Source organism: Manis pentadactyla, chromosome 9 (assembly GCF_030020395.1).
Source record: "Manis pentadactyla isolate mManPen7 chromosome 9, mManPen7.hap1, whole genome shotgun sequence".
Classification (NCBI taxonomy): domain Eukaryota; kingdom Metazoa; phylum Chordata; class Mammalia; order Pholidota; family Manidae; genus Manis; species Manis pentadactyla.
This window is the reverse complement of record NC_080027.1, coordinates 76376658-76403840: the sequence shown is the minus strand read 5'-3', so window position 1 is coordinate 76403840 and position 27183 is coordinate 76376658. Positions and strand designations below refer to the sequence as shown.

Genomic DNA, 27183 nt, shown 5'->3' with positions numbered 1-27183 from the left:
GAAGTAGCTAAGTGTGAGAGGCTTAGAATGGAGCCTTGCACATAGCAAGTTCATTAAATAAATGAAAGTAAGCACAGATTCATATACCCAGAATTGGAAAGAAATCAGATTAGGCCTAACAAAAATCAGGTAGTAAGACCAAATCATGAAAATGAATTCTGTTCTGTTCCTTCTCATGAAAACATTTATTGTTTAGGAATTGCTGCTGAAAGCGCTCCAGACTAGAGACAAACCTTCAAGTGCAATATGGTAGAGGCAACCTGGGCAGCTTTACCAAAATGGGACGACGTGGTGCAGGGCCACAGGCCTTACAAGGCACTTGCTGGAGCCCAGGGGATACCCTCATAACATACCTGCCCCCCAGGGCAAGGACAGCTGGGTACCCGCCCACTAGGGCAGCGCCCAGCACTCACCTGTGCTCTTTGAGGTAGGTATGATCAACGTCATTTTACACATGTGGAAACTGAGGCTCAGTGTTCAAGAATTTGTTCAAATTACAGTTAGTAAAATGCAGAGCTGAGATTCAAATTTAGATCGTTTTCTAAAACCCCTATGCTTTATCGACTCCATGTATTAGTTATTATTGCCATGTAACAAATTACCTAAAACCTTGGTAGTTTAAAAAAATATTTATAATCATACAGCTTTTGAAGGCAGAAATCTAGGAGCGGCTCGGCTGGGTGTTCCAGCTCAGAATCTCTCACGAGGTTGTAGTTAAGATGTTGGCCAAAGCTACTGTTATCTTAAGGTTCCACATTTTAATTCCAAGCCGCCAGGTACGCTAATCATTCCTGAATAGATATGTTTCCAAGGCGCTTGTCAGACCTGCAGGGGCCTTCTCCAAATTAGCCAGCCAATCCATACGGTTAGGGAAAATCAGCCGGTTCCCCCAACCCTGTAAGGAGACAAGCTAAACTCCTCCCTTGAAAACCATCCCGCGCTCGCGTCCGCTAAACCCCGCTGTCCTAGCTTTCCCGGGCTGCGCCACACTAGGGCCGTGCCCTACGCGGCAGCGGCCCATCTCACAGCGCCAGAACCCCGGCAGCTCGGCCACCCTGAAGGACCACAGCCCCCGGCACGCCCCGCAGCGCCGGCCGAGCCACGTGACCCAGCATCTCCGGGTCCTGCGGTCACGTGACTCGGGAAAGATGGCCGCGGTGACTGCCGAGAGCTTCGCTGCGCTCCAGAGCCTGCTGAAGGTAAATTAGAGGGTTGGGGGCAGCGACAGGCGGGCCTGTGTTCCAGGGCTTTGGGTGGAGCAGGAATTGGGAATAATTGGACCCTGATTTATAATGACGACTATGCCACTACCTCTCTGTGTGACCCCGGGCAAGTCGTTTTTCCTTTACGAGCTTTTTGGAAGCAGGAACAAAATGAAGTTCGCGCTAACAGAATAGTGAGGAAACAGACAATGGACGTGAAGGCGTACAAATGTGTCCTACTAATGGTCTCTGGGGCTGTCTTTTGGGATCGGTATTGGGGTGATAATTGCTAGATCCTCATTTCCAGCACCCCCGTTTCATCCCACAGCCCCTCTGCGCTCCATGGTTGATATATCCTTTCCCCTGTGAGCGCCCAGACCTCTGCTGATAAATATGCATTCTGTGTTCTGAGTCCCGGGTTTAATGTACTTTCTTTGACATGTGTCAGGGCCAGAACACTCTCCTGACAATCATTTGAAAGAGTATGAGGTTGAAAGGGAGGTACTTCATAGGGTTTTATAAGGACCAAATAAAATGATGGAGTTTAACTAAGGACTTCCCTTGTAGGAGTTGGGAGTGCTTTATCTTCCTTCCTAGAACTTGTCACAAGCTGACATTGTGAGCTATTTGTCTGTTGTTTTTCTCACAAGAATGTAAGATTCACGAGGGACCGCTTTTTAAAACTCCAGGTGGAGAGGGTTGAGTTAATTACAGTCAGCAGTTCGTGATACATCATCATCATTGGTCCTTGCAATTGTCCCTCTTTTGGATCAACAGTCTCCCCAGTGTTCACATGTATTATCTATCCCTAAAATATCTACTTCATGTTATTTACAGATGTATCCCCAACAAGTGTATACTCAACGCCTTGCGTACACTATGTGCTCAGTAAATAGTTGTTACATGAATTAATGAAGTAACCAAGCCAGGATTGGAAAACCAGAGTTCTCAGTCCCCGTTCACCCTCATTTTGGCTGCTCTGCCCCCCTACCTCACCCCATACTCTGTTCGTACTATAGATTTGTGCAAGAAATTTTTAAAAAGTGTGTAACACAGAACAGTGCACATCATAAGTGTACAGCTCAATCATTTATTGCATACCCATTAATCACCACAATCAAAAAATGAAACATTACCAGTATGCTGAAGTCTATTCCTTCATTACCACCCTCACTGTCCTTCCCTATAGTAACTACTATCCTTATTTCTGATCCCATCAATATTGCCCATGTTTGAACTTAACATAAATGGAATCATACAGGATATACTTTTTTGTGTCTGACTTCTTTTGCTTGCCATTATGTAGCAATACATAATTAGTTAATTCATTTTCGTTTCTATGTCCTGTATACTTTCTTCTTTAAAAAATTACTTAAACTTTTAATTTTGAGATAGCGATTTACATGCAGTTGTAAAAAAATACAGAGAGACCCCATTTGCCCTTTACCCAGTTTCCCCCAGTGGTGACATCTTGCAAAACTATAGTACGATTTCACAGCCAGGACACAGATATTGATATAGTCAAGATACAGAACACTTCCATCACCACAGGATCCTTCATGTTGCTCTTCTGTAGTCATGCCCATTTCCCCTGTGCCCTTATCCCTCCTTAAGCTAAACTATAGTTCTAGTCTGTGGACTACAAAGGCTCCTACCACTGATAGCTGCCAGGCATTCACAACTTTGTGCTTCATTTCTGTAATTTTGTCATTTCAGGAATGTTACATAAATGGAATCATACAGTATGTAACATTTGGGGATTAGCTTTTTTCACTTAGCCTAGTTCTCTGGAGATTCATCCACATTGTGTGCATAAATAGTTCCTTTTTTATTGCTGAGCCATATTCCATGGTAAGACAGATTTCTTCCGGTGCTTTGCTATTATAAGCTGCTATAAACATTTGTGTACAGGTTTTTGTGTGAACACAACTCTTTATTTCTCTGAAATAATTGCCCAGAAGTGCAATTGGTGGATTAATTAGTAGTTTCATGTTTCATGGGTTTTTTTAAAAAGAAACTACCAGACTGTTTTTGAGGGGCTGTACCACTCTATATTCCCACCAGCTATGTATGGGTGATCCAGTTCCTTCCCATCCTTGCCAGCATTTGTTGTCATCACTATATTTTACTTGAGCCCTTCTGATAGGTGTGTATTTATATCATTGTGGTTTAAATTTGAATTTCCCTAATGGTTAATAATGTTGGACATATTTCCACATACTCATTTACCATATATCTTCTTCAGTGAAATATCTTAGTTTCTGCCCATATTCTAATTGCATTGTTTGCTTTTTTAGCTGTGAGATTATTTGTATATCCTAGATACTAGTCCTTTGTCAGAGATGTGGTTTGCAGATATTTTCTCCTAGTCTGTACTTTTCATTCTCTTCATAGAGTGTATTAATTTGCTAGGTCTTTCATAACAAAGTACCACAAACGTGGTGGCTTAAACAACAGAAATTTATCATCTGTCAGTTCTGGAGGCCAGAAGTCTGAGATCAAGGCATCTTCCTTGATTCTGAAGGAAGACAAAAGCTGTCCCATCTTCTACAGGGAAAGTCAGAAGTTAACTAATTCCAATCCATAATTTTGTTTGGTTCTTAACAAAACCCTATGAAGTACCTCCCTTTCAGTCTTACACTCTTTCAAATATTTGTTAAGAGATTGTTTTGGCCCTTACACATGTCAAACAAATCAGGTCGATTCCTTCTGAGGGCTGTGAGGACAACTTGTTCCATGCCTCTCTCCTGGCTTCTGTTGGGTTTTGACAATATTTAGTGTACCTTGGCTTGTTGATCTCTACATTCACCTGCATGTGGCATTCTCCCTGTTTGCATCTCTGTGTCTAAATTTCCTCTTTTAATAAGGACACCAGTCACATTGGAATAGGGTCCACTCTATGACCTCATCTTAATTACATCTGCAACCATCTTATTTCTATATGAGGTCACATTTTGAGGTACTGGGGCTTAGGACTTCAAAATATGAATTTTAGTAGGACACAATTCAGCCCATAACAGGAGCTTTTGCAGAGCGAATTTTTTATTTTTCTGAGGTACAGTTTATCAAAAATTATGTCCTTTGTGAATTGTTTTTGGTCTTAAGTCTAAGAACTCTTTGCTAAATAGATCTACAAATTTTCAGGTTTTTTCTGTAAGTTATAGTTTTACATTTACTTATATTTTGTGTTTAAGTCCATCATTGATTTTGAGTTAATTTTGTATAAGGTGTGTGAGAGTTTGAGATTTTTTTCTTTTTCTTCTTGCCTATGAATGTCCAATTGTTCAGAAAGCTGTCTTTCCTCCATTGAATTACTTCTGCAACTTTGTGAATAATCAGTGGGTCGTGTTTGTGTGAGTCGTATTTCATAGTTCTCTATTTTGTTCCAATGATCTATTTGTTTATCCTTCTGATAATACAGTTTTTATTGCCATAGCTGTATAATCTTGAAATAAGATAGACTGATTCCTCCTTCTTCATTCCTTATCAAAATTGTTTTAGCTAGTTTAGTTCCTTTGCTTTCCTATGTAAATTTTAGAATGATCTTGGCTATATGTAAAAAAAAGCTTGCTAAGATTTTGATAGGAATTGCATTAAATTTGTATCTCAATTAGGGAATAATTGACATATTTAGTGAATCTTCCAATCATGATCATGATATGTCTACCTATTTATTCTTTGATTTCCTTCTTGTGTGTTGTAATTTTCAGCATACAAGTCCTGTACATGTTTTGTTAGATTTATATCTAAGTATTTCTCTTTCTGAACAATTGCAAATGATACTGTATTTTCAATTCCAGTGTCCACATGTTCATTGCTAGTATATAGAAATACAACTGATTTTTTGTATGTGCATTTTGTTTCTGCAAACTTACTGAAGTCACTTTTCTGTAGTTTTTCTGTACATTCTTTGAGACTTTCTGTGTACAGGATCATGTTATGTGCAAATAGGGACGCTTTTATTTCTTCCTTCCTGATTGGCATACCCCTTTCTTCTTCCTTCCCTCCCTATCTCCTTCCTTCCTTTGTTTTTTGGGGGGTTGTTTGGGGGGCAGGGAGGCCTTACTTCAGTGGCTAGAATTTTCAGCACTGTGTTGGATGAGAGCAGAAGTCCTTGCCTTGTTCCCAACTTCAGTCTTTAACCATTAAGTATAATGTTATCTCCAGGTGTTTTGGGTTTTTTTGTTTTTGTATATGCTGTGTGTCAGGTTATGGAAGGTCCCGGCTATTCCTAATTTTATGAAAAGTTCATTGAGAATTGGATGTTGAATTTGTGAACTGCTTTTTCTGCATTGACTGATACCATGTGATTTTTTTCTGTAGCCTGTTAATATGGTGGATTACATAGGTTTTCAAATACTGAACCAGCCTTGCATCGCTGGAATAAATAAACAACTGGTTATAGTAATAATTCTTTTATATATTGCTGGATTCTATTTACTAATAATTTGTTAAGAACTTTTATATCTGTTTTTATGAGGATTATTTGTACTTGATTTGGTTTTTTTTTTTATATAGTCTTTATCTCATTTTGGTGTCATATCAGGGTATAATACTAGCTTTATGAAGTAGTAAATACTACCTTTATGAATTGGGAAGTGTTCCTTTACTGTTTTCTAGAAAAGATTGTGTAGAATTACTTAATTCTTTCTTTAAATGTTAGAATTCTCTAGTAAAACCATCTGGGCCTGGAGATTACCTTTTGGAGAGTCTAAAAATTACAGTTCAATTTTCTTAATAGTTAAATAGTTATAGAGCTATTTAAATTATGCATTTCATATTGGGAGAGTTGTGGTAGTTTGTGTTTTTTTGAGGAGTTGATCCATTTTGTTTAGGCTGTCAAATTTATATAGAGAGTTGTTTGTAGTTATTCCCTTATTTTCCTTTCAAAATCTGCAGGGTCTGTAGCGATTATGCCGTTTCGTTCCTGATATTGGTAATCTGTGTTTCCTCTCTTTTTAACTTTGCCAGTCTTGCTAAAGGATTGTCAGTTTTATTGATAGTTTTGAAGAAGCAGTTCTTCGTGCCAGTGAGTTCCCTTTTTTCTGTCTTCAGTTTCTTGGTTTGCTCCTAGGTTCTTGAGGTGGGGGCTTAGATTATTGATTTGAGACTTTTCCTCTTTTCTAATGTACGTATTTAATACTTTACATTTTTCTCTCAACACTCTTGGCTGTGTCTCAGATATTTTAGTATGTTGTTTTTTTTGTTTTCATTCACTCATTGTAATTTTTTAAATTTCCCTTGAGACTTCCTCTTTGATCTGTAGATTTATTTGGAAGTGTGTTCAGTTTCCAAGTGGATGGACATTTTCTTGTCATCTTTCTGTTACTGATTTCTAGTTTGATTCCATTGTCACTAAGAACACATTCTGTATGATTTCAGTTCTTTTAAATCTGTTGAAGTTTGTTTTGTGGCTCATAATATGATCTATCTTAGTGTATGCTCATTGGGCACTTGGAAAGAATGTGTATTCTGTTGCTGCTGGGTAGTATTCCATAAATGTCAATGAGATTGATTGATGGTGGTGTTGAGTGTCTTGTCCTACTGAATATCTTTCTAGTTGCTTCATCAATTGTTGAAAGAAGGGTTTTGAAGTCTCCAACAATGCTTGTTGATTTGTCAATTTCTCCCTTCAGTTTTGTCTGATTTTGCTTCATATACTCTCTTGCAGGTTATATACACATTTATGATGTCTTCTTGGTAGATGGAAACTTTTATATTTACACAGTGTCCATCTCTGTAATTTTCTTTGCTGTGAAATCTGCTTTATCTGATGTTACTGTAGCCACTCTTCCTTTCCTTTGATTAATGAAAACATGCTTTTACTTTTAACCTGTCTCTATCATTGTATTTGAATGGAGTGTCTTATAGACAGCATTTAATTGAGTCATATTTTTTATACACTCTGACAATTTCCATCTTTTAATTGACATATTTAGACCTTTTACAGTTATCGTAATTATATGTTAGAGATTAAGTGTTCCCTTTAATTTCGGTTATTTTATTTTTCTGTCCTCTTTATTTTGTTGTTGGTTTTTTTTTCTGCCTTCCTATGGGCTATATGAACATTTTTGTTACTCTGTTTTGATTTACCTGCATTTTAAAAATACATTTCCTTAAACCAGGTGGAGAAAGACAAATACTGTGATTTCACTTCTTTGTGGAGTATAAAAACAAAAACAAAGTGAACAAAAGAGCAGTACTCAGAGACACTGAAAAGTGACTGGTGGTTACCATGGGGAGGGGTTGGGGTGGGTGGGTGAGGAGTGTCCAGGGGTTAAAAGGGCACAAAAATTTTCCATCATAATATAAGTTGGTCACAGGGATGGTAGTATAGCATGGAGAATATAGCCAATAATTCTGTAACATCTTCCTATGTTGATAGACAGCAACCGCACTAGTGGGAGGTAAGGATTTAATAATATGGGTAACTGTTGAACCACTGTGCTGTATACTTGAAATCATTGTAAGATTGTATATCAGTGACACTTCAACAAAAATAAAATAAATGCATTTCTTTTTATAACCTTTGTAGTGATTGTTCTAGTTATTAAATTTACATACACATAACATCACAATCTATCACTGGCATAATTTTATTAAAGTGAAGTGCAGTAATCTCAGCTCCCTTTATATCCCTTCCCTAATCGATAATTGTCTTAAGTATTTCCTTTACATTTAGAACTGTAATGGACAGGGGTTTAATTTTCGCTTCAACTTTGAAACAGAATTTAAAAACTCAAGAGGAAAAGGAAAGCATGTTGTGTTTACCCATGTGTTTGTTTGTCATGTTCTGTCCTTCTTTCTCAGGTTCCAAAGTTCCTTTTTTTATTCCTTTCTGTTAATCAAACTTTTAACCACTCTTTTAAGGTAGGTCTTGTGACATTTTTTTCTCATTTTTCCTTCATCTGAGAAGGTCTTGATTTCCTTATTCCTGAAGAATATTTTTGCTGGGTGTAGAATTACAGGTTGACAGTTCTTTCCTTTCAGCATCAGAAAAATATTGTGCCACTTCTTTCTTGAGTCCATGGCTTCTGATGTTAAATCTGCTATCATTCTAGTTGTTTTTCCCTCATATAAGGTATTGTTTCTCTCTCACTGCTTTCATGATTTTTTTTCTTTGTCTTTAGAGAAGCTTAATTATAATGTGTCTTGGCATGAATTTCTTTAGATTTATCCTGTTTGAGATTTCCTTAGGGTCTTGAGCATATACAGTTATATGTCCAGATAAACTTGGAAAGGGTTTAGCCATTATTTCTTTGAGTGCTTTTTCAGTTATGTCCTCTTCTAACCTTTCCTTCTAGGACTTTAAAGCCATGAATTAGATTTTTAGATTTGACTTTTTTGTTACATTTCTATAGATCCCTGAGGCTCTGTGTTATTTTTAGTCTGTTTTCTTAGTTGTTCATATTGGGTAATTTCTAATGTCTTGTCTTCTAGTTCTGATTCTTTCCTCTCCCATTTCCATTGTGATCCTGAGCCCATCTACCAACTTTTTATTTTGGTTACTGTATTTTTCAGTGCTAAAGTTTCCATTTCGTTCTTCTTTGTGTCTTCTATTTCTTTGCTGAGACCTTTGATTTTGTTGTTGTTGTTGTTTCAAGCATGTTTGTAATTGTTGAGGCGTTTTTGTCATTGCTTTAAAATCTTAGATGATTTTCTTACAACCACAGACTATTTATCGTTAAAAGAACATATGGGATATGAACAGTCCCCAGGAATGGGGTGTTCTAGTTTATCTGAACTCTCTCAGACTGTTTAAGTTCAGTCGGACAATATCCACCATATCATAGATAAGTTTTCACAAATGCCTAAGGTGCCTAACTGGTTTTCTTGGTTTCACTGGAGATGGCTGGTAATTACAGGTATGCTTTGGTTAGGTAACTATATTCCTATTATGTTAATGTGTGTGCACAATTTAATTAGTCGTTTAAAACCTATCCATGCTGAAGTTACTCTACAAGAAGATATGTCAAAGAAATAATCAATCTTCCCAGGTTTTCTTCTGCCTGCTACTTCTGTAGCTTTTCTTCTTCCTACCCAATCACAACCTTTAAATAGAACTCGTGCCACAGGTCGAATTTACCGAGTATCATAATTCTTCCAAGTGGTAAAGACACCTCAAGACAAATGCTGGGCATAGAAGCCACAGGGCATAAATATGCAAAGAAGTAAAAAGCTAACCTTTTCAAACAATAAGGCTTCTCTCTCACTTACCAACTTAACATTTCCCTGTATGGCCCCGGAAGATGACTGGTTAGCCAGAGACGGGTAAGATTCCTCAAGGGAGGAACAACCTAAGACAGGCACAGTCGCAGGGGGCCATCTGGTGAGAAAATGGGGAGCAGCAGAGGTGAGGCTTAGAACCTCCCCCCTCATGTTCTGAGAGAAATCTTCTGCATACATGGATGTTTATTGCCCTCGTCTAGCTCGGATTAACACATAGTCTACAGGCACACACCTGATCATCTACATTTGCTCTCTTACAACACTAAACTCTGTTTTCTACCTTTATCTCGTATCTACCTACCACTTCAGCATTTTATTAAAAATAATAATAATAGAGAAATGTGGTTTCCACATATAAATCAGGTTTAAAAATCAAATGAATATTCATATTTGAACTGACTGTGTATAGTTCATAATGCATTAACAAAACCGAAAGCTCCTGTGATGACTGCCCTTGCACTGTTCACCATGTAACTTATTCACTATGTAAGAATTTGTACTCCATGTAAGAATTTGTTCATTATGCATCAGAAGATTGGAGACTGACGAAAATTGGGCTTGGGGTGGATTAATGATTGTGCATTGAGTATTGACTCCCCTATACAGAGATTTGTTGTGGTTAACAACTATTTGATCAATAAATATGAGAGATGCCCTCACAATATATATATATATATATATAAACACACTTCCAATTGTAAAATAAATAAGTAACCGGGATGTAATGTATAGCATAAGGAATATAGTCAAAATATTGTAACAACTTGGTATGGTGATAGCTGGTACCTAGAAATATCATGTATATAAATGTTGAGTCGCTGTGTTGTACACCTGAAACTAATGTAATGCAATGCTGTTGTCAACTACCCTTCAATAAAAAAAATTAAAAAAAAAAAAATCTTAGATGATTTTAATATCTATCATTTTGATGTTGGCATCTAAAGATTGTATTTTTTAATTCTGTTTGAGATCTTACTGGTTTCTAGTATGAGTGAATATTGGACACTTGAAACCTGGACACTTTCATACTATATTTTGAGACTGTATCTTATTTAAATCCTATGTTTTAAGTCCAGGTTCTGCACTTGCTCCTGTTGACACCCAGAAGTGGGAGTTCCTTGTTACTACTGGCCAGGAGTGGAAGTTCTAGCTTCATGTAGTTTCTACTAATACGAAAGGGTGGTGGGATTTGTTATCAGCTGGTGGAGAAGGAGATCCCTTCTCTGATACCACCTTGGTGGGGGCGTTGGGATGCATTATTACAGCCTCACAAGGGTGGAACCCTGTGCTCCCCACTCAGCTTTTGCTGATACAGGTGGGAGTGGAGCCACAGTTTTTTTCTGTGGTGTTTGACTGGAGTAAGCAGTGATGGTCTGGAGGTTTTTGGTCCTGCTAAGCTACACCTTCCTCATTCCATTGGCTAGAGAGAGCCCATATTTGTCAGAGGGTTTTGTCTTGTGTTTGATTGGCAGGCATTGGCACACTGGGTTGCCTTTTCATCAGCTCAGAGTCTGGGATAAACGAGCAAGGAGACCAGTGGAGCTTACCGCTGTGCCCTTCCTTGGTCACGAGGTCCACACAGATCCCTCTTCTCTCCCCATTGCAGAGTTGTCTCACATTTGTGTTCTATTTAGTGCCCAGGAGCTTTAATTGTGCTTAGTGAAAAGTTTTACCTACTCCATCTTCCCAGAAATGGAAGTGTCCAACGTACCTTAAAATCATGAGTTTCAAAGTTGTCGCACCATGACCAAGACAATATTAGGTTCTAAAACATGTATTTTCAGAGTCTTCCATCTGTGAATTCATAGGCCTCCTCGAAAGATGTTGTCAGACAGCTGTGCCAGGAAAGCTTTTCCAGCTCAGCCCTTGGCTCAAAAAAACTCTTGGACGTGACGTGTTCCAGCTTGTCTGTGACCCAGGAGGAGGCAGAGCAAGTAAGTATGGGCAGCAGTGACTTGGCCACTGGCTTCTCAACTCATTAGTCTCTTTCTTGACTTCCCTAGTCATTACCACGTCCAAAGAAAATTTTCCCCCATTTGTCTGCTGACATTACAGGAAACTTAAAAATAGATTTTTTTTAATGTTAGTGAATTTCAAAGCTTTTGTCTGTGAACCATCACTTCCTTATGACAAATGAAGCATGGTTTGGAGAACTATACCCAGATTCAGAGCTCCTGACCATTTCCTTTTTAGACTTGGTCCCTGGACAGTGTGGACAAAATCCAACCTTTTTGTGATTTTTCTTTCCCAACCTATGAATTGGCATTGCTGTTAAATTGTCAGCTGGATAGCTTAGGTGGGCATTTCAGGGGTCACTGGGCAGAAGCTCTGAGGCCTGAGTATGATTAGGGAGGACGTGCTGCTGGGCTCTGACCTGTTCTCAGCTGTGGCCAGGAGGAAGCATGTCTCAGCATATACAGCACTCACAGCCTTTTCTTTTCAGGGCAAATATGTGTCTAAAACAGGAGCTCATCCAAACAGGCTTATGTTACTGTTATTTTAATTGGGAGCTTTGTTCACTAAAGTCAGCAGTAGAACAGTAAAAGGCAGAAGCAAGCTTATGGAATTGAGTTGGAAACTTAGTTTGGTTTCCCCAAAAGTAGACCCTGAGGCAGAGACTTGGCTGCAAGTAGTTATTTGGGAGGTGTTCGCAGAAAGCACAAAGTGGGGAAAAATCAAACAGAGAAGAGAGAGAAGCCAGTGAGAAGATATGTTAATGAGCAGTTACTGCTGTAGGCAACTGGAGGATCCCATAAACCGCATGGAGCACATTCCAGAATTGTCACCCAGGAGGGCAGGGAGGTTGGGGCATTTATCCACTAACTCCCACCCCTTATTGGTGGAGGGTTAACGTCCCTCAGCTCTGGGTTGTGCCTGTCTGCAGCTGAGCAATCTCCCATGGCCATACAAAAAGCCCTAAAGCAAACAAAGTCACCTCTGGAGAGTTTTCTTAGAATCACCTAAACACTTTTATATTCTCAAGACAACCATAGGCCACACTGGGCTACAGATTCACTTGGAAGGACATAGGGTAGAACACAGCATCCTGGCAGGGCAGTGTCAGCACTCCTCTTCCCTGGGCTGAATCCCGACACCGGGCCTGGAGCTGTTCTCTGTCTTCCCAGGTAACAGCCTATGGGCAAGGATATGAAACTCTTACCACCTTGGATTAAAAGCCTAAACCCCACAGAAGCCACCTCTGGTAGCCATTCAGTAAGCAGAGCTTCAGGTTCTGGCAAGAGGTGTGCAGCCACGCTCAGGGAAGCCCAAAGCATGGGCCCTGGTGTTTACGCAGCCCTCCCAGGCCAGAGGCAGCGGACCAGTGCCCTGTTGCCTAGTAACAGCTGACTTGCCACTTCTCTCACATTACCTGGGGAACAGGCTAGAACGTTAGCTGAAGGTCAGATTCTGTGCAGGAGGAAAGGGACTTAATAACCCTTTGTCCATGAACAGAGAATGTCTGGCAGGTTGACAGCTTCCTGTGAAAGGCAGCTACACCTGTGTTCTAAAACAGCAGGTGAACTATGAGGTGGGCTGAGGCATGTGGGCATCAGCATCTGCAGCAAAGGCCTCAGGATGCATGGGACTCAGTTTGAGTGACTGGAGAGTTTGTCGGGCCCTCTTCCTAACAGTAGGGGTTTAGAGCCCTGTCCCTATCCCCGGCCCCACTTCTCACTGCCCAGGGCTCCCCATCTGTCCTGCAGCTGCTCCAGGCTCTGCACCGCCTCACCAGGCTGGTGGTGTTCCGGGACCTGTCCTCTGCTGAGGCGATTCTGGCTCTCTTTCCTGAAAATTTCCACCAGAACCTCAAAAACCTGCTGACAAAAATCATCCTAGAACACGTGTAAGTGTTCATTTCTTGAAACATCTTTGTAATCTTTATATTTTGCATTCTTGTTCTAGAAATAATATGTTCATTCTTGAAAAGCAAACACAGGTAAGTAAAAAGGAGAAAAACACTATTCTACCACCCAGAGGGTTAGCAGTATTACTTACTTAGTGGGAAGCCTCATAACTTGTTTATATTTTCCACTTACACATATAGAGAGAGGTTGTTGTTTTGTTGTTTTTAACACAATGGGATAAGGCCATTTTATAACTTGTTTGTTTTTAATTGACAGTATTTACATTAATAATATTTCAAGTAATATTTACCTTCAATATTTTTAATGTCTAAATATATTCCATTATATGAAGAAATTATGCATAATTTAATTAAATTCCTTAGTGTTGGTTATTCAGGTTATTTGCAGTTTCTGCTTCAGTGAACAGTTTATCATGGAAACTGTTCACTTGCTTAATTACTTCCTTACTTGGTTAAAGGTGATATTGAAGTTTTGTTTTTATATTGTCAAGTTGACCATCAGAAAGATTACACCACCTATTTTTCCACCAGTAGGAAAGGAGTATTCTGCTCTCTCCACATCTTCATTAATACTGAGCTGATTTTTTTTCCCCATGTTTTTCCAGTTTCACAAAGGGCAAATGGTACTTCATTTCAATTTATATATCTTTGATAGTAGTGATGTTAAATATCATTTTCAACATCAACATATTTATTGATCATTTTTATTTATTTTGTGAATTATTTGTGGGTTTTCTGGCTGGCAAATCCTTTTAGATACTTAAAACTTAAGCAGAACTGATTAATTCCTGGTTAGCAACAAGCTGGAACAGACCTCTCTGGTAGTAATAATAGATCATGCCTACCTACCAGTGGTTGTTAGTTATTTAGAAACTTTCATGTGAGCACATTTTCTTCTGACTCTTTTTGGCATCTCATTATGATGCTATTTGTCATAGCATTAGACAGGCCTGTTTGGATGTGTTTTGCATAAGATACAATACTTTTTGTAGTAGATGCTCAATAAAAAGAGAATCGGTTGACCTTTTCTCTGTTTTGTCTTTGAGAGCAGTGGCGCAATAAGATTACAATGCATTAAGCCTTCTCTTTTTTTTTCCTTTGATGAAACTACTAACAGCACTTACAACCTTAACATCACTGACCTTGGTAAACTAAAAACTGCTTCTTGGAGGGAGGTGTGTCTATGGTCCTCTCCTGTCAGGAAGTGATTACATTTGGAAGATCACAGAAGAGGCCCATGGGCCTCTCTCATTACCAGAAGACTCAATTCTCATCTTCTTTCCATTATTTTTCCTTATTTTTCACTCTTAAACAGATCCACTTGGAGAACTGAGGCCCAAGCAAATCAGAGTGAGTACCAGTAAGCCTGCCTCTTCCCCCTGCCTCCTCCCAGCCTTGGCTCTCAGTCTGCCAGGTGGCCAGAGTTTTTAACCAAAACTCAAAGTGAGTTAACCTAATCCCAAGCCAAACAGTATGTGTTGTGTCTTTTTTAATTGCATTTAAAAATATTTTTTATCATAAACTTAATGTAATATAGTTGTTTAAAACAATCACACAGAAATATCCAAAGCAGAAAGTTAAGTACTTAAAACAATTATATTTCCATTAGAAAAAAAATTAACCATAAGTGAAATTATTTTGAAAAATTGAACAAAAGTGGGTGTTTAATAAATAGTCACTAAACTTACCCTGAACCAGTCACAGTGCCGAAGAGCTCTACCTGCATTAACTCATTTAGTCCTCCCAATAGTCCTGTGAGCTAGGCCAAGATGATCTCCATTTTACAGATGAGGAAACAGAGGCTCAGTGGTCAGACAAGTGGTAGAACCTGTATTCAAGCCAACTCTGTCTCAAACTAAAGCTCCTTCCACTGTTGTTGAAGCTACACATTCCTAAGACTCAAGCCCCATCCTCTTAAGATGAGGCACCTCTCCCTTGTATCATTTCTCATTTTGTCCCGCTGTCTGGAGGGTTGTGTGTTCAGGCAGAGGCCTGGAGATGCTTCCCGCCATGAGTCAGTCCTACGTACTGGTGGCCTGGAACAGTGGTAGGTAAGGCCCGTGACTTGCTGTGGGGTCATGGACCCTGTCTGTCTGTCTGCCTCCCTTAGAGACTTGCTGTGTGGATAAAATGTATTACACAGGTACAGAACTTAGAGCGGCCTGCTTAGAGTAAAAGCTTGGTATGTGTGGCTGGAGGGAGCTGTAAGCTGAGCTTTCTCTTCCACAGTCTCTCTGCCGCGCCTGGTTGACCTGGACTGGAGAGTGGATATCAAAACCTCCTCAGACAGCGTCAGCCGCATGGCTGTCCCCACCTGCCTGCTCCAGATGAAGGTATAGTCACTGTCATGCTCATTAGAAGGAAAGAAGGGACAGCGGCAGCTTGTTACCTCTGTGGGCCATTGAAAATACCAGACTTCAAAGTTTGGGGATCTCTAACCCCATAAATTAAAAAAGTTTAGCATCCCCACAAATGTGTTGTTTATTTACAAAGTATATGTACATTACTGTATTAACCTATTACAGACATAATAAAACATCTACTAAAAGTAGAAATTTGAAATAAGACAAATACAAAACATCAATTTTAAAAATAGTTTTCTAGTCCCTACAGGTAACCTTATACACTTACAAGAAAGTTTAGCTTTAACAATAGGAGCATGCATTCAGATTTCAAATTGCCTTCTTGATAATTTTGGTATTTTTAGCGAACTACTTGTCCAATACGATCGGGCCATCACTATGTGTAATGTGGCCGACCAAGAGCTCCTGTTACCAGGCAGAGAAGTGTCAGTTCTTCCTTGTTCCCACGCTTTTGCCTCACTGCTGTTGTCTTCACCTTAACAGTTCTTTTCAGGAATCCTTTTAAGCTGCATATCCATTTTAGGGTCCACTTAGTTAAAACTAAGTAACATAAGCTGTATTTACTTAACCAGACAACCCAGAAACTCAACACCTCTAAGAAAATGAAAACAGTGCTTCTAACAACTAAGCTTTAAAACATTAATAAACCTTACTTTTTTTAAAGATACAAATAGCTATAACCAGAAGTTGCTAGAAGTTGTAATATTTTTCTCACATAGGAGTGGATGCTTATGTACCCCTAGAGCCCACTGTGTAAAGCACCGGTGTGGGCCATGTGGTGTTTTCTCACTTGAATGCCAAGAGTTAGGGGTTGGGGTGAGTGAGCCTCAGCTTCTCTGATACCTGCTCTGGACCATCGTGGCAAACAGCAGCTGACCCAAGCCTCTGAGGCAGTCCTTGTCTCTCCCCATTTGCTTAGTGGATCCAGGACTCAGACTCTGTGGCTCAGCAAAGGGCTTCTCAGAGGTGCAACAGAAGGGGGTAGAGCTCGTGTGTCCAGGGCTCACCCACAGGCTGATAGGGAGAGAGGCAGCTATGACTTGGGCCATGTTCTTTTTTCAGATCCAGGAAGATCCCAGTCTGTGTGGAGACAAACCGTCCATCTCAGCCGTCACCATGGAGCTGAATAAGGAAACTCTGGACACTATGTTAGATGGGCTGGGCCGCATCCGAGACCAGCTTTCCGCTGTGGCCAACAAATGACGCAGCCAGCTGCCTGCCCCACTGCTGTGCCCAGCAGCTTGGCGTCCGTGGAGCCCCTGCCAACACGCAGACCGCCCTGGTGGCTGCAGCCGCCAGCAGGAGGGTCAGCGGGGATGGAGATGGGCTGCCATCCAGAAGGCACGGTTGGATTGAGAGGAGCAGCCATGGCCCATTGCTGTTCTCCCCACTCATTGTTTTTCTCTTTCTGAAGCTGCTGAGCAGAAGCTTCATCATTGTAGGGCTCTGTGTCTGACTCGGTTGCTGCTGTGGCAGTGTGGCATTTGCTGCACCAGCTGCCTCTTCGTGACTGGTTGGAAAAACTCAGCCCCACATTGTGGAGCTTGTCTAACAAGTTCCTTTGCAGCATTAGTTCCGATTAGTTCATTTCCACCCCTGGAACCCATAGAGGGAATTGGGTGGGTGCTGCCAGCATTGCCTCCCTCTCTGTCAGGGAAGCAGACAGATGCCACAGAGCAGGGCCACCACAGTGTCCTAAGTCCAGAGCCCTCCCGACTCCCTCAGGGAATCTGAAAGGGATGCTGGTTCCCTTTTTCATGAAGTCAGAAGCCCCTTCCTTGATAAAATACAGCCACTCCAGGGTGAAGAAGTAGGAATTATTGGAAATAAACAACAGTTCTAAAAACTTGATGATTCTGGTCATGCATCCTATAGCTTCTGTCCTTAGCTCACATTGTCAGTGTTTCAGGCCAGTGTTGCCTCTCATTTGTGAGGATGATCCTCACTTCCTACTGCCCAACTGTCTGTGAGCCCAGTGTGATCTGAAATCAGGCATATGACCCTCACCACCTTCCATGTGTTTGTGTGTCACGTAGAGCAAAATAGAGTAAGGTTGACAGTCAGTAGATGCCTGTTACAAGAGCTATGCTGGAAGCGCTCCTCAGAGCTTCCCCAAGTGAGATCATTGCTATCACGTGCTGGCGTATCATAGGGACTCAGTGTGAACGGCTCCCCCATCATTATCCAGATGACAGCCCAGTAGCGACAGCCTGCCGCCGGCTGTCTACATGCCTTGTTTTGGTTGCTTCTCGGGAGGTTTTTGCAGATGAGGTGGGAGGGGGAATGGAAGATGTAGAAGCTTGGGTGAGGAGGGTGACAGCCAGGGGTTAGCGGCCCTGCTTCTCAGTGGTAAGGTGTTTGTTTGACTTCTAAGCCTCAATTCTTGCCAGCTCCCCCCTCTTTTTTTAATGAAACAGGGATAATAATAGTACCTACTCTGTAGGGCTTTTGTGAACAGTGAATGATAATAATACCTAAAAGCACTTAGCACTGTTAGAGCAAATAGAAAGGGCTTGATAATGTTACTTCAATATTATTAAGGGGCTATTTTAATACTCTAAGGGGAAGGAAAGCAGAAAGCTGCACTCCATGTTTACTCTCCTCTAATAGGGTTGGTGTGACAGTGGATGTTAGCATCCACCCTTTGTCCACAAGGAAATCAGCTCACCGAGGTTAAGTCCCCTGCTGGTAAGTGGCCTCATTAGGGCTAGCGCACAAATGTCTCCAGCTTTCTCTCTACCACTGAGGAATCAGCAAGGGATGCGGAGTTCTGTGACTTCAGCTCCATTTGGGAAATACTGGAACTGAAGTGGAGTTAAGAAAATCTACTCATGAGACCCCAGGAGAGTCAAGAAAAAAATCCCAAGCTCTCCTTTGCTATTTTCTGGAAGCTGAGCTACCTTATGATAAAATGGCAGGTTTTTGCCCTTTTAGGGCCATACCCATTGAGAATCTGATGAAAGGTGTAGATTGTTGCTATAGGAAATGAGCATTGTTTTTTACATTCAATGTCAAGAGTTTTTGGACCTTGGAAGCAGGCCCAGAGTTTCCACGTGGAGAGCTTCTGGTCTTATCTGCAGGTTGAGTTCAGCCTTGTAAATCCCCTTGGTTTTTCTTCCACAGCTTGTGACCCACAGGCAGACATCTCCAAATCCCTGTTGTCTGGGCCTCCTGTGGATGTCCATAAGAAACTCAGTTGAAGGAGGAAGCCCGGTATAGGTGTCTGGATACGTGGACATTCCTTTAGCCAGACTGACCTGAACAGAACCATCTGGGTACAAGACATACAGAGGTCATTCAACAAATGACTGGAAAATTCAATAAATGTTTGCTACCCTTCACCTCATGTGCTCATTTAAGGAGTTTGTCATGTGCTCATTTAAGGAGTTTGTTTTCCACTGTTAGCAAGGATGGCTTGTTCATACATAGCATATTTCTGGTTGGCCATATCCTATCCCAGGAAACCTTTTAGCTTCTATCTGTTGATCTCAAAGGAAGTTCCTTCACTCAATGCTGGTCTAGTTTCCCAGTGGTACTTTGTGTGATGTGCAGCTCTCTGAAAACTGTAGAGGGCAGCAAGGTTTGGATGTCCAAACTCCACAAAAGGGCAATGGTAGATCACTGTGGTGCCTGTGCTCGTGGCTGCCCAGCCTGTGCCACCTGCCTGGGCACAGGGGCAAGCCTGTGACTCAATCCTGATCAATGTCTGTGTTCCCTAGAGATTGTCCCACGATTGCACATGACTCAGACAGGGCCAGTCTATCTTTTCCTATGACTGGGCTCCTTCCTGTGGTGCCAGGATGCTCAGGTCCATCTTGCCACCACACAGAGGAAGACCATCTGCCGGAGGGAAAGCAAGCCCAGAGCAAAGCAGAACCCAAAGATGGGGAAGATGAAAAGTTCAGTGTGTCTGATGCCAGTCCCAGTCTTCCTCCTAGTGTGTTCATCAGACCAGAATGGACTAGACTTGTGTTAAAATGTACCTGGGATTTGTTTTTATTAGGAATGGTAAGACACACAGACTTGGGAATGAGTGTTATGAAGGAGGAAGGTTTATACACGTGGATCCCTAGAATCAGGAGGCATAGTGTGTTAGGTAGGGCCACCTGGGGAAGGGCAAGGGCTGGTCAAGGGGCAGAAAGGGCGAGGAGACAGCATGAACCAGAGTCTTTGTTGAGGTTTTCACAAGAAGGAATGGGAAAGGCAGAAGAAATACACTGAGTCCGTTTAGGATTGGCTAGTTTGAATATTTTGGCAGGCTTTGGGCTATTGGAGTGTTCCCTAGTTGTCCAGTACTTGGGGCAATTCAGGGCACGAGGAATACTGGCTGGGTATGTGAGAGTGATGAAAGACATAGTTGATGTGGCTGTGGATTGGTTCATTTGTGTATAAAATCGACCAATTTGTGTATATTTTCAGGGGATTTGTTTGTTCTCTCTAGGAATTAGCCAGCCCTAAGAGGGGCAGTCTCTCTAAAACCAAGACTCCCAAATGCCAAGGCATCAATCATACAGAAGATAAGATGTAGTCCATACAAGGTTGTGCTGCAATAACAATCCCAAGACTGCAGTGCCTTTGAACACAACAAAAGTTTATGTTTGCTATGCAGCCAATGAATGTTGGGACAGGGAGTGAGCACTGCTCACTGTAGTCACTAAGGGACCCAAGACAATGGCAACTTCTCAACACGTGCCCCAACCCCTCAAGGCAGGCTGAGGGAATGTGGCAGACTGCACCCTTGATCTTAAAGCTGCTGTGCAAAGTGACAGGCAAGTCACATGATTGCACCAAAAGACTGAATAGGACAGGTAACTTCAATCCTACCATATACCAGGAGGGAAGGGAAATGGGATATTTGTGATTAGCTCTGGTAACTATTGTCTGCCATCATCTGAACCAAAAGATTCGTTTTTTGCCTACGCTGGTTTGCACTTGCAAACAAAAGAACTGTGAGTAATAACATGCACAATCTCCCCACCTTTCCTCTCGGTAAACCTCATCACCTGTGTGTACACGAAACATTTTCCCAAATATCATCGCCTCTTCCTTTTCACCCCCTGAAGTCAGTTGAGCGTCCATTCATTAGGGGTTTGTGCATTTTATGGAGGGGAAGCCAGAGCGGGTCCAGGGCTGAGTTGAACTTGAATATGGGACTTTCAACACAAATGCCAGTGGTTTCTCCATTCCAGCTTCCATTTGGGGGAAAAACTTGGTATCTTCCCAGAGGGCTGAGCTGCTCTCTCAGTCTGACAACTCTCAGCTCTTTCCCTCAGCAGTCCTTCCTTTCTGCTTCCATCTGGGTCATCTTTCTGCTCCTTTCCCTCCCTTTCTAGTGATTTTTGGGTCCAGAGACATGGACGTGAGGACCAGACTTTTGGGTGCTAGTTCCGCACCCACACAGTGGGCACTGTGCCGAGAAGCCATTAGTCAAGCTGTGTGGTAGTTACACATTTCCAGGAAGCAAGTCCGGGGTGGTACAGAAGGCTCTTCGTTATTTTGTTCAGTAAGCTGAGATATTATCAGAAGTGAGAGAGCGTTTGATTACTTTAAAGAAATACTTTCATCTAGAAACCACTGGCTCTCTGGCATTTTTAAAGTTTTCCAGTGGTTGAACATTTACATGAACTATTTTGAACCTGTAACCACTGACTTCCAAATACTGATAATTCCTAAACATTTTCTTACTTACATGATTTGACTTTTGACTTTTGTACAACTTCCTTCTTTTCTATAGTGCTCACATTTCTGTCCTTTTTACAACTACTTTAAGAAAAAAAAAAGACTTTTTAATGGTATTCCTTGGTCAGCACCAGAGGACTCTAACCCCTAAGGAGAGAGAACCATTCTTCATCTGAGAAAATGTCAAGAGCTCTTAAAGGTAAATCTGAGAAGCCGAGCTTCTATTAGCCCTGGGCTCTTGGGAAAGACTGATGGGCTTTCCTGCCTCATCTCTAAGTGCAGAAAACTACTTAGGTAATGCAGCTCATGAATTTATAGTGAAGTATGAAGTAGACCTGTTGGCTGAAGATTGAGAGTGGAGCCTTCTTGGCACCTGGTATCAATGTTGCACTAGCCATGTGCCTTTAGACACATGCCACACTAAAATACAAGGCTGTCCCCCTGAGTCTAATGATAAAGGAATTGAGAGATGCTTTGGGACATCAAGAGGGCGCTCTGTTACATACTGGATCCCTAGCCTCAGTATTTCAGGAGCTCTGATAAAGCTCCTACTCCAGACATTCTTTTGGCTTATTCAACTTCTGGTAGTGAGCAGCTAACAGTTACCGATTTAACTAGCAGGTAGTTAGGATATTGATTTGAAACTGCTTTAACAAAAACCCATTTTTGTTAAAGAACTGAGTTTCTCTCTCATGTAAAATCTGGGCTGGTAGAAGGTTTGAGAAGGTAGGCAGGGTGGTTCTGCTCCAGGAGATGGTCCACAGACCTGAGGTTCCCTCCATCTTGTTGCTTTACCAGCCCTCATCCCTATGAGCAAAGCCTGCTCACCAGTACACTCCCAAGTCTGCATCCTAGCCCATGGAAAAGAGCGAAGAGGAAGAGGATGGTGTGCCACACAAGTTACCACATATTTCCACTCATGACCCATTGGTCACAGTCAAATGGCTTATACTCAGCTGCAGGATAGGCTAGGAAATATCTCTGGGCAGTCATGTGTCTAGCCCGAACTCTAGGAGTGGTGGCTGGGGTGAGGAGTGGGTGGGGCTCATTACTAAAACCAGGAAGAGAATGGATAGTGAGAGACAATTGAAGGCACAGTTATGAAACCTGCTCGGTTGAGTACAGCTCAGTGTGGCTTAATTTACCAGTTGCAGGTTTCATGGGGGAAGAGAACAAAAAGGCTGCATGCAGGTAAGGGTGGGGTTGTAGGGTGCTTCTAGAGGAGGGAGACCATGTCTCCTTGGTGGCCACAGCAGCTAGCACAGTACCCAGCACACAGTGGACTGCCCATAAATGTTCATTTGTGTCCCACCTTCTTCCACAAACTCACACAGGATTTGACCTGTATTAATAAATGATTGTCAAATTATACCAAATTGATTAGAATGGCAGACTGGTGGAATTAAGATTGACTTGAATCTCTTTTCCTAAATCACTTTTCCCCAGCAGTGCCTCTTTTATGCCAGATCAGTTCATTCTAACACCTGCAGAGGGATCCGTGGTGCCTGGGCCCTGATTCACCACCTAGGACCATTCTCCCATCTTGCCACCATGTTTTCTAGCCTTGACTGACTTCAGGTCTATGCACATGGGGATGCCTGCTCATAGCTGTCTCCCAACCACACTAGTTTCACTTGGTAGGAGGAGGAAGAGATAGGAGCTTTGAGATGAGGGGAGGAGGGGGGTAGCTGGGGGGATGACGTAGCACTCTGAGCTCTTGCCGTTTTCACAAAGTTCAGGGAGCAGCATTTCCAAGGGGCCAGCAGAATGAAGAGGCTGAGTTCTTTGCAATTGCTGGAGGGGACAGAAAAGAAGCGGCTAGCTCGGCCTGAGCAGGGATGGCAGCACAGACCTCCAGGCCTAGCTGCGTCCTCTCTGGAATGTCTTCCCTTAACTGTCTTAACTCCCATTGATCCTTCTGGATTCAGGAGCAGCACGCAGCAGGCCTAGGAAGTCAACTTTACCGGCCTGTCTTCTCTGCCTGTATTTTCCCACAGCCCCCTTAACACCCTGCCTTATAGATTTCTCCGTATTGGCCTCCCCCACACCCTCCCAGCTGTTCACCACTGCACCTTTGTCACCTGAGGGTACAGATAATAGGCAGCCCTTGTTGGCACTGAGAGCTTCCTTCCACCAGATGAAATGGGATTCTGTCCCCAGGGTTACTCCTATAGAAGAGGTCACTTGTCACTTGTTATATCCACTTTGGTGACCTAAGATGCTTACTACGCCCAAAGCCACACTGGAAGGGAAATTCTCACCTGCGCTCAGCGGGCGCTTGCCCAAGATGCCCAGCAGATGGCGCCGTTGCTCTCCTTATCTTCCCACCCCAGCCTGAAACGGAAACAAAGACCAGGAGAGAGTGGGGAAGGTGGGGTGGGGGGCCGACCTCTGCAGAACGCTGGCAATGAGAGAAGCTTCCTGCCGAGGAGGCCCCAGGCTCCCTCACCCGCGGAACCCTTCCCCTCAGGCCCAAGGCAGCAGATCAGAGAGGAGACGACGATGGGGGCAGGGCGGGCGCACCGGGGGAGCCGCTGAAGCTCCCAGGGCCCCATGCAGAGGCTCCTGCTGTCTCCTCATCGCTTCCATTACAGACTGGGGATGGCAGAAGGCCCACTACTGGGGCCTGTTAGACAGGACTCTTCCAAATACGGCGTCGACAGTGGCAGCCACGGGCCGGCGCTCAGCCCACAGCATCTCGGGCGGGGCTGTGAAACTTCCTAGCTGTACACCTTGGGCAAGTGGTGGGGTGAGGATTCAAATCCAGGCTGGTTGGGATCCAAGTCTCAGTTTCTTCATCTCTAAGAAAGAGAGATGAAGGTTAATTTTTCCTGACAACACAGCCTGGAGGGGATTAATTACCCATGAAGGTGTCTGAAAAACAGAAGCTGGCCCATCAATGTTGGTTAAACTTAAAGCACATACAGTTGCCCCTGCTGGGGCAAACCCTTCCACAGGGTCAAAAGACTCAACAATTCTCTCCTGAAAGGAGGTTGGATGTGATGGTAAAAGTGAGGGTGGCAAGAAGCCCCTGTCATCTCTCATCCAGCTTATTCCAAAAGCCTCCTGAGTGGTCTCCCTGCCTCCAGCACAACCAGCCTTCTCTCCTTGCAGCCCGTCTTTCCCCTTTGTCACTGCAGGTGTTTTCTAAATGGAAATCTAATGCCATTCCTTTGCTTTAAATACTTAAATGGCTTCTCAGTGCTCTCAGAATAAAGGCCAAACTCAGAGAAAGGTCATTCAGTGTTTTTTACAACCTGACTTCTCGCTACATTTTAGTCCCATGAAACAAGATTAAAGAAACGGGCATAAAGCAGAATTAACTGTGAGGAACCAGGCTAGAGGGCGTGGGTCCTAGGTGATGATTTTGGACAGCTCTGGGCACCAAGGACAGAAGTGGAACGGGGTCAGGAAGAAAGGAACACGAGGGTTTGGTGGCCAGTATTGTCCAGTCCTTGATCTGCCTTTTCTCTGGGTCTTACTCATCATTTTGTCTCTAGCACTTGGGACACTGCCTGCCATTGTAGGTGTTCGGTCGTGTTGAATTCATGCAGGCACGAATGAACGAGTGAATGAATGAATGTCCCAACAGGGTCCAGGGTTGACTGGCCATCTCCTGTGTCCACCAGCTGCTGCCTTTTCCTGCAGGGGAACATACTTCCTTCTCCTCACTGCTGCCAGGCTGTCCCCATCCCTAATTGCCTTGGCTGACCTCTGAGGTTGGACTGCTCAAGACAGTGGGGCCAGGAGCAGAGAGCTTGTCTCAGCTGAGCAGCCTCGGACCTGGCTCTGGGGGAAGCAACATGGCACTGACAGCAGAAATCCCAGAGCATCTTATGTCCACCACCTCTCTGAATGCTGTGTCCTAAACCTTGCAGGAAGGTCACCCTGGCAGCAGAGGGTCACCCTGCCTTTCCCCCATAAATCCCTTAGCCAGGGGACATGGGCGTGGCTGCCTGGCCACGGGTTCCCCTGGACGGCCCACTCCCTGGCACAGAGGGTGCACGTCTTGTGCTCCTTCTCTCATGTTGAACAGCTGGTCTAGGAAGGCTCCACACTGCTGCAGCCTCTGCTGGGTCTCTCTCATGACCCCATTTTCCACAGCACTCACCTCCACTCTTCTCCATACGATGGTTTCTCCTCAATGTTCTCCATAAAGATCTCCCCCCACTGGTTGGCCAGCTTGGTCACCTTGCAAACAGGAATCCATAGCTTCTGGAGAGGCAGGAAGCTCTTCTCCATGTCTGCTTGTCTAGCAGAGACATCCTTTATTCCTCCCAGTCACCGCCCTTAGTCATCCTCATCCCTCATCACCATCTCTCACCCAGCAACTGTCTCAGCCCCTTCCTGCCTGGGCCTGTCTTCCCCAGTCCAGCCTTCACAATGCTTTCCAGAAAGGAAATTAGATATTGTGTTATCCTCTAAACCTGATCCTCCTCTTCCCAGGCTTCTCCATCTCAGCAAAGAGCCCCAAACAGAAATGTGAGAGACTGCCACTGCCTATTCCCACTCCCTGGTGCTGCCGCACCCTCACCAACTCAATCCATTAGCAAGTTCCGCAGGTTCTCTCTCTGGAATGTATTCACAGTGGCCCATTTCTCTTCATCTCTGCACCAGCTTAGTTCATGGCACTGATATTTCTCAGTATCCTCTAAGCACGATGACATCTGCCAGCCTTTGCCTCCTCAACTCATGTCATTTTCCCCATCGTGCCAACCTCTCATCGGTTCCAGGGTCCGCTGAGGTCCTCCTGCCACTAGGGCCTTGCACTTGCTGCCCCCCAGCCCCTGAGCACCCTTTTCCCTTGTTTTCACAAGACCAGCTCCTTCTCTTTTAGGGCTCAGCTAGAAAATCACTTCCTTAGAGAAACTTTCTCAGGCCACTCTCTCTAAAGAGGATTTCTCCTTTTATTCTCAATCCCAGAATCCTGTTTCTTTTCTTCCTTCTCCTCAGTATAAAGTCTTACTAATTTAGTACATTTATGTGCATAGTTATTTATTTAACTTGTCATTGTCTCCCCATTGGAATTTACCCTGAGGGTGAGAAGCTTGTCTGTCTTGTTCAACACTGTATCCCTTGAGCCCAGCACAGCCTGCTTAGAGCATATGCTCAATAAATATTTGTTAAATGGGCATAATAAACAAATGGAAGATCCACCATGTCCCTGTCCACACTTCCCCACTGCCCTTGGCCTACATGCCACACCTCACAGCGCCCATCGCAGTTAGCGCCTCACCTGAGCCCTCTTTTTCTGGCTTCATTGCCAGGCCTATGGGGAATCAAGATGAGAGAGTTAAACCAGAGTGGGTGCCACGGTGCAGACAAGAGCACTGGCCCGGGAGGTGAAGAAAGGGACAGGGGAGAAATGATCTTCATGACCTAGGTGACACTTCAATTCTGTGATAGCTACTGTGTATATATATACCTTTTAATCATAGCTGGATTAAGCTCTGGACCAAGAAGCCAAGGGAGCAAGTCAAGGTCACAAGGGATAGCTCTCGCTGTCCTGGGGGCTGCGAAGGGGGGTGCACACATCTGACTCCCTAGTGCTGACTCAGGCCAGGTGGGGTCAGAATTCTCAAGAGAACAACTTGAAATCAGCAGACCATGCCCACCCAACTCACACTCCATCCCCAGGGCTCAGCACAGTACTGGGCTCATCGCATGTCCTCAGTGAAGAGCTGAGTGACTGTGCATGTCCAGGGGACCAGGAGGCTTGTCCCTCTCATGTCAGCTGAGGGGCAGCAAGAGCACAGGAAAGCCCCTAGAGGTTGTGGTCCCTCTGAATGAGAAGCCTCTCTGACTGGCAGGCGTGGGTGCTATCTACCCCTCTTCTTTCCCCTCC

At 43.2% G+C, this 27183-nt stretch overlaps 1 protein-coding gene and 1 long non-coding RNA gene across 5 annotated transcripts; one reads left to right on the top strand and one right to left on the bottom strand.

Annotated features, from left to right (window-relative positions):
• The first annotated feature begins 926 nt into the window (after nucleotides 1-926).
• Nucleotides 927-17510, top strand: COMMD9 (COMM domain containing 9). The gene is made up of 6 exons (XM_036891856.2): nucleotides 927-1199; nucleotides 11240-11365; nucleotides 13136-13275; nucleotides 14612-14646; nucleotides 15526-15629; nucleotides 16722-17510. The coding sequence occupies exons 1-6, from the start codon at nucleotides 1149-1151 to the stop codon at nucleotides 16860-16862; spliced, it is 597 nt and encodes a 198-aa protein (XP_036747751.2). The 5' UTR covers nucleotides 927-1148; the 3' UTR covers nucleotides 16863-17510.
• Nucleotides 17511-17619: 109 nt separating this feature from the next.
• On the bottom strand, nucleotides 17620-26043 carry LOC118915679 (uncharacterized). Of its 4 annotated transcripts, none has more exons than XR_008999276.1 (4): nucleotides 25450-26043; nucleotides 23600-24139; nucleotides 23411-23506; nucleotides 17620-18830 (listed from the first exon to the last, which is right to left on the bottom strand). It is a non-coding gene; the product is annotated as an uncharacterized LOC118915679 (long non-coding RNA). The 4 variants fall into 4 exon arrangements; XR_005026168.2 differs by lacking the exon at nucleotides 17620-18830 and adding an exon at nucleotides 19699-21167 and having other exon boundaries at nucleotides 25450-26041; XR_008999275.1 differs by lacking the exon at nucleotides 17620-18830 and adding an exon at nucleotides 21238-23132.
• Between the last annotated feature and the right edge of the window lie 1140 nt (nucleotides 26044-27183).

What these genes read in the sequence shown, in the direction of transcription:
- COMMD9 (XM_036891856.2), top strand. Translation starts at nt 1,149, where the DNA reads ATGGCCGCGGTGACTGCCGAGAGCTTCGCTGCGCTCCAGAGCCTGCTG. An exon ending in AAAATCATCCTAGAACACGT is followed by an intron (nt 13,276 to 14,611) that starts GTAAGTGTTCAT and finishes ACTCTTAAACAG; the next exon opens with ATCCACTTGGAGAACTGAGG. An exon ending in CCTGCCTGCTCCAGATGAAG is followed by an intron (nt 15,630 to 16,721) that starts GTATAGTCACTG and finishes TTCTTTTTTCAG; the next exon opens with ATCCAGGAAGATCCCAGTCT.